Below are 14,296 nucleotides of genomic sequence, written 5' to 3'. Positions count from 1 at the left end.
GGATAAAGGGATTCTTTTGTTTCCACAGTACAAAAAATGAGGCTCCAGTTAATTCACTGTGAGAATTCGGGGATTTTTTAAAACGAGTTTTCATAAAGCTTTTTTTTGACTCCTCAATACATTTCCTGTTTGAAGGTGCCTATGGTAGAAATTTACTCTTTTATCTTGATCTAATGGCATGGAATTAATTCTGCTTTCCCTTGTTGAGAGCTAGACATCATCTTTCAAAACAATGTGAAAGTGTAGCTAGTGAAAAGATTGTGCTGTTAGAAAACTTCTGAGGTGTTTGGGAGGTCAAAAAGTTTGAGGCTGTTTTCTGTGAGCCACTTAATTTTCAAGAATGCCATGACTGATGTCCCTTGAGTTATTGCACAGAAATGAAGTGGAAGAAGGACAAAATCTGCATTATCAACCCCAGATTTCTTGTGGTGATAAGTGTTTTTTCTTCTAGAACATCTTTTTTAAGTGTGTTTTTGGTATCTCAGTACCATGCATATTTTCTTACCTTTTCCAAGGAGTCCTAATTAAAATTTTTTCTTAAAAAGGTAATTGGGAAGTTGGGAACAAAATGAGGCAAAACACATTTGCCACGCAAATACAGCTCTTTGTTTTGCCTGATTGAAGACATTGGGAAAAGTGGAAGGAGGTGGCTCCACATTTGTAATCTGTGATTTAATTGAAGTTCTGCGAGGTGCTGGTGTGTGCTGATGGATTCCAGGACACTTCCCATCAGAAATAATCTGCCTGACTGAAAGCTGCAAGTCCTAATGGCAGAGCAGGGATGGAACAACGTGCTGTTGCTAAGCTACTGGAATTTTTATGTCCCACTCTTTATTTACTTCTCAAAACTAGAGCAAAGGAGATTGTACTTTAAAAATCTGTATTTCAGAACCCCACTATGGAATTCAGAATTTTGGTGATCTTACCTTTGGCATTTCATTTTAGTGTTTCAAATTCAGCTCTGACGCATTCCTGTTGTTGTGAATAGGATGGTCTGTATTTAAAAGAAGTTTTTTATTTGGTGTAGTTGTTATCTTTGTATTTTCTGCTGTTTTTTAACAAATCCCTGATTTGGCCAAGCCTTGGTGAAGTTTTTTTTGGTTTAAAATATTGTCTTAATACTTAAGTATAGAGGAACTCAATGACTTAGAGTGTTTTCTTTTCTCTGAAGGAGTAAATTTTCTTGGCTTTATTAAAAGTTATTTTTTTCAAAGAAAAAGCTTAATACCAGCCTGGTTTTTATGAGGAGTTGAAAAAGGCTAAAAGGGCAGAGAAACCTGGTTTGACTCTTGCAGATTATGTATCACTGCCCTAAACATAGAGGCTGTGACTATCAAATATATTTGCCTTTTTCTGTTTTATGAGTGATAACAGGGTTTTATCTTAAAGGATAACACAGTCATTTGTTTTCTCTCCTGGCAGCCTCCAAAGGTAAAATGTTTGACAAGGATCTGGCACCCAAACATTACAGAGACAGGAGAAATCTGCCTAAGGTAGGAACAACATTCTGTTGGAGTTCTTTAACCATGGAGGTTTCTCTTGTTTGATAAAATACTGGATGTAAATGTTGAGATAGGATTTTTTTTCTGCTGATTCTGCATGTGACTTTTAAGAACATAAAGATCTACTGGAAGTCTCTTTCTTGCTGTGCTGTAGGGACCATGTAGAGCCTGGCTTTTCAGGTTCAGGCTTAGTATTTTGTTCTGCTTGGGGTAAAAATGTAAACTCCAGCCTAAACAAAATGTGGTTGGATTTTTTCTTCCCTCCATCATACCAGAATTGTCCTCAGGCCCTGAGGGGGGCTGTGGGACTGTGCCCAAGTGTGTTAAGAGCTTGAAAATCCTTTATTCTTCAAAAAGGAAGGAAAAAAGTGTTGCGTAAACTTTGACAGTTATTATTCTTTGCCATTTGTTAATTATAATATTTAATATCCACTGATAAGACTCACGTGTCACTTAAAACAAAGCAGGCTTGGGGTCAAGATAAGTCAGGATATGAAACCTGAAAGTTCACTTTGCCAGAGTGAGAGGGTTCTGTTGCTGGGTGGTTTTCCTTGATAGTAAATGTTTCCTCTCCCAAATGTATTAGTGAAACTTTACAATTTCATTTTCAATACCTGATGGTGAAATTGGCCAGAAATCAAACAGAGACAGAAGTGAGAAGCCTGCCTGTCATTTTTCAGGTTAATGGCAAACAGAAGAAAGAGCAGATGAAGCAGAAGCAAGGCCCTTAAATGAGATTGAAAGCTGTTCTAAAAATCCAGCATGGTTGTCACCATGTGTTGCAAATCAGTGCTGAAAGGGAAGCTGAATTTTTCCTCTAGATGGAAAAATCATTTTTGTGCTGTGTTGAAGGTGCTGGTGAAAATGAAGCTTTTTATTGCCCTTCCTAGGCAAGGCAGGCTCATCAACCTTAAGAAAACTTAGATGTTCTGAGTGCAAGTGAAGGAACAACAAATCCCAGCCACCAAACCAAAGCTGAACCCCATCTCTAGCACAGCATCCTCTGAGGTTCAATAAAGCCTCACATTCATAAAATCCCAAAGTGATTTGGCTTGGAAGGGACCTTAAAGCTCATCCCATTCCACCCCTGCCTTGGGCAGGGACACCTTCCACTGTCCCAGGTTGCTCCAAGCTCCATCCAGTCCGGCTGGAGCAGTGCCAGGGATGGGGCAGCCACAGCTTTTCCATCTCTTTAAATGGTTTTAATTGTAAGAGGTGAATGTGGTGTTTGGAGCATCATAATTTTGGTGAAGGGATTTTTTCAGCCTCTACATTGAAACAGTTTGGATTGTCAGCTAGCTTAACATACCAAACTTTGGAAATGTCTGGCATTAGATGGAAAAACTAAAATAACTTAATTGCTTTATGTCTCTTGGAGAATGCATTCTATGTATAATATCTGCAATCAACTTACACAAGAGTCTTTGCATTAAAATAGCTTGAGTTATTTTTAAAAGCAGAAAAAAACATCTTCATCAGTGCTTCTCCCCCACATACCTCATGCTGTGGTGTGTGTTGCTTTGATTATCATCCCTGGATTAAATAATTTTAAATGGTTAAACTTGTGCTCAAGTGTAACAGTTCTGGGCAGGAAAAGTGGAGTTTTTCTGTGCAGTTACACTGGACCTTGTTATTAGTGACAGATACTAATTAAGTCTGGGTCATACTGGATAACACCTCCACTGCACATGTGATAGAAAAAATGGAGATTTCTTCAGGAGTGATCTTCTCCTTACAGTAAATTGTGGTCACTTAAGCTGCACATTGGGTCAGCTGAAGTTTCAGAAGGTTTTACTCTTAGTGGAATCATGGAGTTCCCACTTCAGGAGATGTTTTTGAAAGATCTCTTTGGGATGTGTGCATTTAAAAAGAAAAAAAATCCTCAGAGCTTTCTTCCATGCAGGAATTACTCACAGAATGAGAAGATATTTGTTGAAATAAAGGCTGAGCAGCTGACTGGTCACATCAGCTGTTTTGGTCACTAAAAGTTTAGAAGGAATGATTTTGCAGTCTGCCCATAGGAACCCAGATACAAAGATTTGTAATTACTGAGAGATCTCCTTAGATCTGGAAAAATGTTCTGTTCAGGGGCTTCATGATCATTCCCAGTGTGTAGAAGAAAGAGGGTGCTGCTCTAGAAACAAATTCTCTCAGCACATGAGGAGTATTAAGCCAAAGTGTCTCCACTGCTTTTGTGCCAGAGAGCTCTGAGAGGCACAAGTGTCCCCTCAGTCCTGCTGTGGTGTCCCCAGCTGGGGATGTGCCAGCAGAGCTCTGAGGCCTTGGGGAGCTGCAAGGCTGTTCAGCAGGCTCAGCTCATGCTCAGGTGCTGTCACTGAGGATTTTTATTTTACTCTGTGTATTAACTTCCCTCTCACTTGGAATTTCACAGTGAGGCGTGTGGAGAGGCAAATGGAAGTACTGCCACACAGTTTGATAAGGAGCAGGCAAAAAACAAGCTTTTTTTGCATCTTTTGCTTTTGACACAAACTGCAGCAACAAGATGTTGTTTTTAACGTTGCACAAGTGATAGTGGCATATTTTATTTTTTTAAAGGCACAGAAATGAGATGAGCAGCACAGTCAAGGTGGAATGGGCATGTCCAGGTTGATCATCCCTGCACTGAACAAGGATTGAATTTCCTTGTTCATTAAATAACTACATAACCTGTATGGTCTAGTCATCTACTAGAATTTAAAAAAATTTTAATACATATCAGCCTGGAAATTGCTAAAACCTAATAGTTTAGGACTATTTCACTTTAACCCTGTCATTTCAGTAGCAGAAACTGCTGCTGGTGAAGAATTTTTGTGCTTTACTGTGTGAGTTGTGAGTTTTAGATTCCTCCTTACAGAGGAAGGTGTGGTTGTGAAATGATGCTTCAAAGACTTCTTTAGGTTTTTCTTTCTTTCAGATTATTACTACTTTTCTGAACAAGACTTAAGCTTATTTCTCAATTGTGCTCTGATCCTCAATGTATTTCCCTCTCATAAGTGCTGAGGTTTGGATCTGAAAGGTCCAGAAATTCCTGAACACCTCAAGGTTTTCTACTTGCAGATAGGTCAGCAGCTTCACTGGGCTTAATGTGTGCCATTAATGTGTGACTGTGCTGGTCATACAGAATTTCTATACTGGATGTGTGCATGTAGAAAATTCTGTATTTTCTATATTGGTATTCAGGTGTGCTTATATTAAAATTCAAGTTATGGTTCATAAGGAAGTTTTTCCTCTGGAGCAGACAGACTGAAACTGCTTCACTTCTGATCTCTGCCTGTAGGAAGCTGAAGTCCTTTCACAGAATAGAGGGTGATGATCCTCTCCCTGCTGATTAGATATCCCTCCTCAAAACACCCTTTTTTGGATTGGGTTGGTCCATTTTGGTGAGAGATGGGTCATCCTGCAGGGCTGTCTCTTCACCAGATATTAATATGTTCTAAAATGCACCCGGGAATAAAAAAAGGGTTTAATGTTGAGCCTGTCACACGGGTTTCTGTCACACTTGTGCTGCTGGAGGAAAATAATTCAGGTGTTTGACAGAGGTTGAGCTCAGGTGGAGAGTTCTGTAATAACACTGTGTCGAAGGTAATTTTAGACAGACATCCCAACTCCTGGGATTTAAAATTCCATTACCTGGATATAAATAGTGCAAGAATTAGATCTTATCTTGCAATTACTTCCTGATGTTATCTGAGAAGGGTTCTGACAAAGGCAGAATAATATGCTCTGTATAACATGTATGTCTTTTTCTTGCAGTTTATTGAGAGAACACTCAATTGATGGCACTGGCTGGGCCCCAACTAGAACCTTAAAGGTACTGTTTCCTTTTGGATGTGTCCATCAAACTAGGTACATCTTATCTTCCTGCTGTTGCTGTTCCCAGGAATGCTGCCAGAATTGTTTCTTCGGAGTTTTAACAACGTTAGGTGGATAAAGGGCACACATCAGGTGTTTGTCTCTTTCTAAAACCACATTGAAAATTACCTTTATCTGATACTTGGTTTGGGTTTTTTGGCACTGTGAATGAGATCTGTGACTTTTTTCATCTGTAAAATCTCTTCTGAGGTGAGCATGTGACTTTCTGGAAGTAAAACCAGTTTGTTATTTTGTGGATTTCCTTAAACAGTCTTCTATTGTCTTTGCATAAGTTGGTGTGATTTTGTTTTGCCTTTTGTGTTTCTGTTTTCATCTCAGATTAAATCAAGGCATGGAATAATTTAGGTCTGTTCCTGTCTCTGTATTTTCATTCAGAAAAAAGTTTTTAGGCTACAAGTTTTAAGCTTCAGCCTTAAAAAAATTATAACAAGTGGACAAGAAACCCAAATGACAGGAGCTTTTTCTGTGATTGTTGAAATAAGAGATTCAGCAAGAGAAAAGGAAGGAGTAGCTGAACTTCAAAAAGAAAAAAATCAAATGTCCTCCTTGGGTTTTTAAATTTTCTGGCATTGAAGCACCACAGTTGTGAGCTCACTTTTTACAGCCTTTCATCACCACCAGGGGAGCAGTGAGAATTTGCACAGAAGCGCTGTCGACAGTAATCCAATCTTGGCCTGTTATGGACTTAAAAGTCAGTATTTCATTTGTCAAAAATAAGAAGTCAGCCTGGTCTTCTGGAGGAATGAAGCACTCTGAACTACTTCTAAAGAAATAAATTGAGAGTGGACAAGTCCTTCTGACACAAAAACTGTTCCAAGGGCATTAGAAAAGCCATTCAAATAGAGAATAGAGAAGCCCCATGCACAAACCATGCTGAATGCATGGAGCTTGTCTGCTTAACCCTTTAGAAAGCTCAAGTTTTTGATTGTGTCTCATTTCTGAATCCTTGTGGTGGCAGCAGAGCTCTTACACGAAAAAGCCTTCAAAATAAACTGCTGTGACCTTTTCAATATTTTTTTTAGTATCAAATGTGTAGAAACACGAAGAAGCTTTCTGAAGTAAAAACGAAAATCTGCTAAATTGTCTGTAAAACTTACCTGATAAAATGTATTCTTAACAGTGTGGAGGATTCTAAGGGGGGAAGACCTAACTCAGTTTTGTTTCCCAGCATTGTTTTGCACTTGGTGGCATCTCACTCATCCATAATTGAATTCTCTTCAGCTTTCCAAGGGTTGAGCTTTCTCTTTTTTCCCTTCTTTGTGTTTGGGAACACGTTTCCATGGACCACTGTGAAGAGCAGCCTCTCTGTGAGTGAAGGCACTAAAGAATGTGCTATTTCTGAATTCCTGCTTCAGTTGCTTTTTCAAAATCAGGTTCTGAGCAGAGTTGGGCTCTTACCTTGGAAAGGTTTAAAACATTAATCTCTCAGCCTGTCTGTATATACACTTTTTAGATCACCTTTTTTTTACTCATAGAAGCACTCCAGACCCTTAGATAATTTCTGGGAGTGGTTGGTCTCCAGGCTGTGGATTGTGTAAACACTGCTGCAGTGCTTTCTAGCTGATCTTTGTCTCATCTTCTACTCTTTTGTAGCTAAACATGAGTTAGCAACAGGAGCTTATTTATCTTTCAGTCTCCATTCTGCCGTGTTCTGCATCATTTTATTGCACACTTTGCTCTTTAAAACAGCTTATTCACAAAACTGGAGACTGCTGCAGTTGCTTTGGGCTCAGAGTGTTTGAACTTGCATTTCTCCTGTTTTTAGGTGTGATGGTCAAAATGAAACTTTCCCAGGCAGAAACCAAATAGATGGCTTTAATTCCATTCTGTTCTCAGATTGTTTTTATTGTCACTGGAAATACCAGCTTTTAAATACATCATATAACTTTATACCGTTGCTGTTACTCTGCCTCTCTGCTTTGTACCCTTCAGTAATTGCAATTTCAAACTCCAGAGTGCTTTAGTAGCTCCTGTTAGTCCTCAACATTACTTGACAGGATTATCACCTGCCTAGCTGAGTTAGTTCTCTTTTAATATTCCTCAGCTTTGTCCTAAATGCTTGTTTTCACTTTGCTATGAAAACATCTCAGGTTCTTGATTTTAAGAACTGAACAAGTGGATCTGTGTTTTAAATGCCTGACTGGTTCTACAAGTCAAGCTCCTTCTGCAGTTACCTCTAACTGCAGCTGGAAATTGGTTCATAAAGCAGTGGCTGATGGATGGACCTTAAAAATAATCAAACCCCACTTGGGCTGAGCATATGAACATTAAAACCAGTGTTTAAAAATGTGTGATGGATGTTCACAGGGAATATCCACCCTTTTTCTTCTTTTTGTAGCTGTGTTCTGATAGAGATCCAGCTGGTCTCACATAGCTGGGTTATTTTCTGGAGGGTTCCCATGTTTGTTAGGTGTATGTGCATTTCAGTTTTTCACTGAGGTACTTCAGCCTGCTGGGTTTTGTTATTTTTGTGTTATTGCTGTCAGGAGAGACAGGAGCAGGAGTGGGAAACATCTAAACTACAGATCTGCAGACAGCTTTTCATGCCCACCTACAGGAAACTGCTGTTTTGTCAAGAATTTCTCTCCCATAACTCCAGATCCTGGGTTAATAAATATCTGCCTGTGCTATTAGATTACATGATCTAAAAGGAATTAAGACTCATTTCCAGTAAACTATTGCTGCGTGGAGTTGATCCTTAAGAGCCTTGCTAATTTAATTAGTGTTTTAATACTAAATGGCAACGTTTTGTCCTGTTTGGTTCACTGGTTCTGCTGTTCAGGCAGTGCAGTGGCTTCATTTGGAATCATCCAAATGTCAAACACATCTCTTGGAGAAATAAATCAGAGGGTCGTGACTTAATTTCTCCAGTTTACCTCAAGGTTTAAGCATCAACCTGAGGAGTTTTGAAAGTACAAAACTTTCACCTTAAGGAAAATAGATGGTCGGCTGTCAAAATCATCTGTAATTAGTGTAGAGGAGTATTTTAAACAGACAGTAAAATAACTGTCACTGTCTTGAGGATGAAGGGAAAAAAGAAACCTGTGTGCTTTATGTAACATTAATTCTTGTTGCTCAGGCTGTTTTTCTCAGCATTATGTTAACATTGTGCAGCTATTGATTTATTCAAATCCTGTTTCGGAGTCGGTCTTTTTATGTGTCTTCCTCACCTCTGAAAATTGAATAAGCCCCATACAAAAACTTCAGACTCAGTATTTGGAAAGAGAAGCTGTAAACTACTGAAAACAATCTCCTGTGTAGATCTGACATTCAGTTTTTTCTTAAAATAAGCTTCAGGAGATATTTTTCCATGGATATATTGTGTTGTATTTTGACTTCATTATAAATTGGCTTTATCAGTTTTGTAAGAAGCTATTTATTTCTTTTCCCTCCATACATGCCCAGGCTGGTGAGAATTTACAACTCAGTGTCTTGTAATAGCTTTTGCTTCAGAAAAGATTTGCAGAATTTAAATTTTCTCTCTTTCCTGTCCCCTGCAAAGCCAAATCCTTAGTTTAGGTACAGTAGCTGTTATTATAAGCATGAGATACCTCAGTAAATGCAATTAAACCATGCCTTTTCTCCCCAAATTGTTGATTTCTGAATATTCCATTTGTGTCAGCTTTAATGCACTGAGCAGATTGATCTCCAGAGGGTGATGGCTTCAGTGTCATCACTGTGGTGTAGTTCATTAAGGAGCTATCAGAGAATTCCCCAGGGAATAATTTACACAGGATTTTCCACTTGCCCTGGATTAACCACGGGGACAAATGTCAAGGAGTCAGTGACAAAGTGAGGGGTTGGACAGGAGTGCTCCTGCCTTGGCAGGTCACAGCTGGGAGAGGAACAGGCTGGAATTGTTCCTGGTTTCTTTCCCCTCCTATATTGAAGTACAAAAGAAATGGTGTTCCAGCCTTCCTCCTTGTTTTGTGTTTGCTAACTGGAGCAGCTCATGCCTTTTAAGTTACCCAAAGCCCTGCAGGGAGCTGCTGTTGTGTTTGGGTGGGAAGCAGGGGCAGGGATGGCAGGCACATGACAACTGAGGTGGCTTAAGAAAGGTGGCATTCACTTCATCACATTATTCTGAGTGAAAACAATGTTTTTCGACTTTTGCAAGTTTAGAGAGGAGCGGGAGAGGAAATACAAATTCTATTTGGGAGAAGACAGTGTAGAAGGGAGGTTTTTCATAAGCTAAAAAGTGCCTACATCTCTAGAAGGAAAACATTTTGTTTTTTGATCCCCAGGACCAAGGATAAATTTTATGGGGTGGGATAAAGTGTGCTTGGTTTTTTAGGCTGCAGTGAAGAGAGGAAGAAGCTGGATTTGGTTTTAGGAGATGGTGGAAGAAGAGGAAGGGAAGAGGAAAAACACATTGAGGTGGTGTTTAGGCAGACAAGACAGCAGAGAGCTGCCCCAGAGCTTGGCCATGCATGGCCTGGACTAGAGCAAGCTGAGCTATTCATATTCAAAGGCATTTCCAGCCCTTTTTAAAACAAACCAAAAAAATTTGCTTCAGACATGTCCTTGTATAAATGACTACTGCTCCATTTGTTCATCTGACTGGGTTAAATTGCTTGTTTATAAAAAATGGTTTAGCAAGGAGCTCTGATTTTTGCAGTCTGTTAGATCAGAAATGCTTTGTGGATGTCTGGAGGGAGTTTCTTTGATTGGAAGTTTGTTAGGTTGCTTTTGTCTGGTTTGCTCTCTTCTTAAACTAATTTATCAAATATACTTTGCCTGTTAAATCTAAATTTGCGATTTCCATGTTTGCTCTCTCTCCAGAAGTGCCTGTGGTTGTCTTTCTGAAGCCCTTGTCTGTGACATGGTTTCAGTGGCACTGCTTTTGTCAAGTGGCTCTGAGAACTGTCACTTGGCCAGATCAGTGACTGAGTCAGGACCTCCTAGAAATGCAGAGCTTTGAGTCTCCCTGGCCTCAGGAGAGGCTGTTTCAAAAGCTGCATTGGGGATTTTGAGTCACTGCTCTTGAACTTCAGACACTGGTGCAGCAGCAGGTTTTTTCTCCTCGTTTGGCATGCCATAAATAAATCTGTGGGCAGGGATTTAGTGTAACTTTTCACTCGGATGCAGCACAAAAATAGTCCAGAGTGAAAAGGGACAATTATAAAGAGCTGTTTACAGCAGCCTGTTGATCTTCTGACTTGCTTGTGTTGACTTCCCCATGCTCCAGCCCGGAGTGGTGACAGTGCCACAGAGCAGAGCGTGCTTCCCTCTTTATTCCCTGTTCCCCTTACCCAGTGTGGGCTTAGCCAGGTGCTGCTGTGCCTGGGAGTCCCAGTTCCTGTTTCAAACACCATCACTGCCTGCTCTGAGCTAGCAGAACAGATGGGAACTAAGCCCACTTGAGTATCCAAGCCCTGCCTTGGACTCCCAAAGGCGTCTGACCCACGGGTGACACCTCAGCTGATGGGAAACCTCTGGAATACTGAACAGGGAACAGCCTGGGCACGGCTGGAGCAGGAACAACCACATAAAGCAGCTCGAGGAATTTGGTAGGTCCAGCCTGGGCAGGTACACAAAGCAGAGGTTTGGTACAAAGGCAGAGGCTCTCAGCTTTTGTACCAAAATTTAATTTTTTTTAAAATTTTTTTTCTGTGGCTGCCCCTCAGCTGTGGTGCCCTTGTCCTCTGTAACTTAGATGTTAAACACAGAGAAGAAATGGGATGAGAAGCAGCTTTGTGAAGGAAGCAGCTTTTTCAGGTGGAGATGTCTGATCCTGTCCAAGCAGGGTCTCACTCAAGTGCAGCACCATCAAGGTGGGCACCATTCACATTTTCGGTCGCCACCTGCCCTGCTCCTCCCTGTGAAGATAACCTTTAAAAATTCCTGCACACAGCCTTAACTTGGTTTTCAGACTATTTAAGCAACAAGTTCAGTAAGTATTTAAAGCCAAGCCTGATGCTTTATTACTCTGAAGGAGAACAGAAGTTTTTGAGCTGTCAAATCTGAGAAGATCTTTGGTGGCTTGCACATCCTTTAAGTTCCTCAGGAAAACCCAAAGCAAGGCCAGTGCTTATCTGCATGCAACCAACAGCTCTGCTGAAGTCAGTAATGCAGAGTGATTATTTCTGCAATTTAACAGGGTTGAGTTTTTCAAATACCAAATACTTGCTTCACTTTTGCTTATCTGTTCCATCCCACTTCCCTTTCTCAATATCCTGGATTTAAATCCAAGCTAGCCTCAAGCTCATTACAGAAAGTAATTGCCCCCTGGTAGTAATTTAGCATTATTTTTTATGGAGCCATGCAAGGCTATAAAATGAATCCAGCAAATCTTGAATAGATGGAGACATCAAAAATGGTATTAAGACTTTCCCAGGTAAATTATTCAGTCATAATAATAGTAATAATAATAATCCTGTTATGCTTCTTGGTGTCTAGAATGGCAGTGGAAATGTACAGCATTCTGACATTTGTGCCTGTGCAAAGGCTTTTGTTGTTCTTTTTTGCTTGGTGTCTCCTTTTTTGTTTTTTACCAGAACTCTGTAAAACCACCCCGAATGAGTCAAGCACTCCAAAGCATTAAAACCAGGGTTCAGCAAGTAAGAATTTGGGAGCAATTGATTATATAATAGGAAAATAAGACATCACATCTCCTTTCTGAGCTGCAGCATTTACTTGTGTGAGGTATTGGGCAAGAAGGAGTTTTGTCTGGAGAGAGCCCTGCAGATGTCTGGGGAGCTCCTGGCAGAGCAGGGGGCTCAGCACTGCTTAGTGGAAGAAGAAGATGAGCTCCTGAGGATTTTAGAAGGCACTGACGTGCTCCTGGCTTGTTCCTGTTTAGCCAAGCTGGTGCTTGAACAGCTGTGGAGAGTTTGTAACCCAGGGAATGCAGGTTTGGCATTCAGGATTTAGAAATGGCCAGACTCCAGAGGACTCACATGGCCTTGTACCTCTTCAGGGTGGTTTTAATGCTCAGTATTTCGTGATTCTGCATCACATTCTGTAACTGCAGCCTGCTCTCTCATGGTGTACATAGAAGGCAGCTTCTAAAAATATCATTTTTTCCTGCAACTCTGCCTCCCTGAAGGACAATACAGCCTTGGAGGGCAGCAGTGGAGTGGGCTCCTGACCTTTGGGGGCAGAGCATCTGCTGGGGCACAGGGGTTGCCCAGAGCTGCTGAGCACCCTCTGATGCCTGGATATTGGAGAATCAAGTGGAAATTGAGACCTTCCTGCCTTTTGCTACTCTCCAGGCTCTCCATGCCAATCAATCTTCGTTTAATCTGTGACTTTGGCACATCACTGCATTGTACTGATATTCTATCCCTAGGATTAATACAGGTTTCCTTAATACCATGCTCTGCTGACCTCTGCTGTGCCTGGTTTCTGTGCCAGCAGTTGAACAAGCACAGAAGCTTAAATAAAGTGTAAAACAACGATTTCCATCCATTATTTGAAATAGTTCATTTTCTCCTGCCTGCCAGGGAGCTGGCAGAGTTGTTGTTTGGGAGTGAGAAAGATACTCAGCACTAGAGTCTTAAAATTTACAGATAACTGTAATTAAATGTCTGGGTGACCCCTTTTGTGCAGTTTATGTGTCTGTGCTGCCACTGAGGGCGATGAGCACGTTTGAAAGTTGCTGCCTTTGCCACACTTGAGAAGGTGCTGAGGCTGGAAACGCTGACAGAGGCAGCTCTGCTGGGCAGACTGATGTTTTAAAAGCAGATAAACTGAGCGGGTTGTTTGTGCAGGATCAAAAATTGGATTGTGAGAGGCTGTTGGCTGCGTAATGCTGACATGGTGTCGTGTTCATCAGGGCATAATTGGACAGTGTCCCTAAAGAGATAGGGATTTCTGTGGTTCACACTCTCAGCACAGGGCCCAGAACAGGAAACAAGCTCAAATACACTCATTTATTGAAGTTTTTTGCTGTGCATAGGAAGTTTTTTGTGTTGAGGCTTTATCTTTATTGTAAAAAATACATTTGAGCTGTAGAATGACTTGAGACAAATGCTTATGTAAGAATAGTATTTCTCTGTACTCCTACTACAGCTCACCCTCTTTTCTCTGATATTTTGACAGCTTCAAGTATTTGTTTGACCCCTTTTTAATTTTAAGAATAGATTGCTGAATGAACTTTCATTACCTACCCTTTAAATTAAGCAGTTCTCAGTTGGTGGCATATCCTAAGGTATCACTCCCCTCCTTGAATGGAGGAGCAACAGGAATACACACAGAAAGATCTTTTCTTCTGTTTGAAAATGCAGTATTTGGTTTTTGTTCACTTCTGACTATCAAATGGCCATGAAATGAGAAAGCTTTTTCAACATTTTGATTTAAATCAGTAAAACATTACTCGTAATCTAGATATTTTTTCCAGTTACTTGATGAATTAATGGAAAATTAAAGTTTGTGAACATGTTCAATACTCCTAAAATGAATGTTTAACTGTGTTTTTTCCTTTGCAGGATATTGTCTGGGGGTTAAACTCTTTATTTACTGTAAGTAAAGGAATATTTTGTATGTCCACTTTTCTTTTTCCTGCCTGGTTTAGTTTCAGCATCACCTAATGCTAATCCTGTGTGTTGCCCCTAAAAGTTTAGGTCATTATTTCCCTTGGCTTCAGTGGGTGTTGGACAAGTATGAAATCAGATTGTGCTTTTGTTTGTGGAGCTCATCCAGGCTGTCTGAAATGCCTGCTTTTTGTACATGGTTTTACTTTGGTTAGAAACATTAGGGGATGTTTTGATAACAGATTATTTGGGATCTTCCACACGGTGTGAAACTTCCTCTGCTGATTTGCAGGAAATAGAAATTCATACTGCTCCAAGAAGGAATTGTGTTGGTGTTAGTCTTTAAAAAAAAAAGTGATTTAGGAATTACTGACTGCCCTGCAGTCTCATTCCTTTTTTGAACACTTACATTCCTATTCAGGGGCCCTGGTATCCACCCACAGAGTT

At 40.4% G+C, this 14,296-nt stretch overlaps 1 protein-coding gene across 1 annotated transcript in view; it reads left to right on the top strand.

Moving 5' to 3' along the window:
• Positions 1 to 14,296, top strand: part of UBE2F (ubiquitin conjugating enzyme E2 F (putative)) — a 52,051-nt gene that overhangs the window by 18,439 nt on the left and 19,316 nt on the right. The window contains exons 6-8 of the mRNA XM_063400084.1: positions 1,423 to 1,493; positions 5,256 to 5,313; positions 13,805 to 13,837. Of these exons, the coding sequence (XP_063256154.1) occupies positions 1,423 to 1,493; positions 5,256 to 5,313; positions 13,805 to 13,837 (162 nt within the window). The remainder of the gene's footprint in view (positions 1 to 1,422; positions 1,494 to 5,255; positions 5,314 to 13,804; positions 13,838 to 14,296) is intronic.

The sequence above is a fragment of the Prinia subflava genome, chromosome 6 (genome assembly GCF_021018805.1).
Source record: "Prinia subflava isolate CZ2003 ecotype Zambia chromosome 6, Cam_Psub_1.2, whole genome shotgun sequence".
In the NCBI taxonomy this organism is placed as follows: Eukaryota; Metazoa; Chordata; class Aves; order Passeriformes; family Cisticolidae; genus Prinia; species Prinia subflava.
This window is presented reverse-complemented; position numbering and strand designations above follow the sequence as displayed.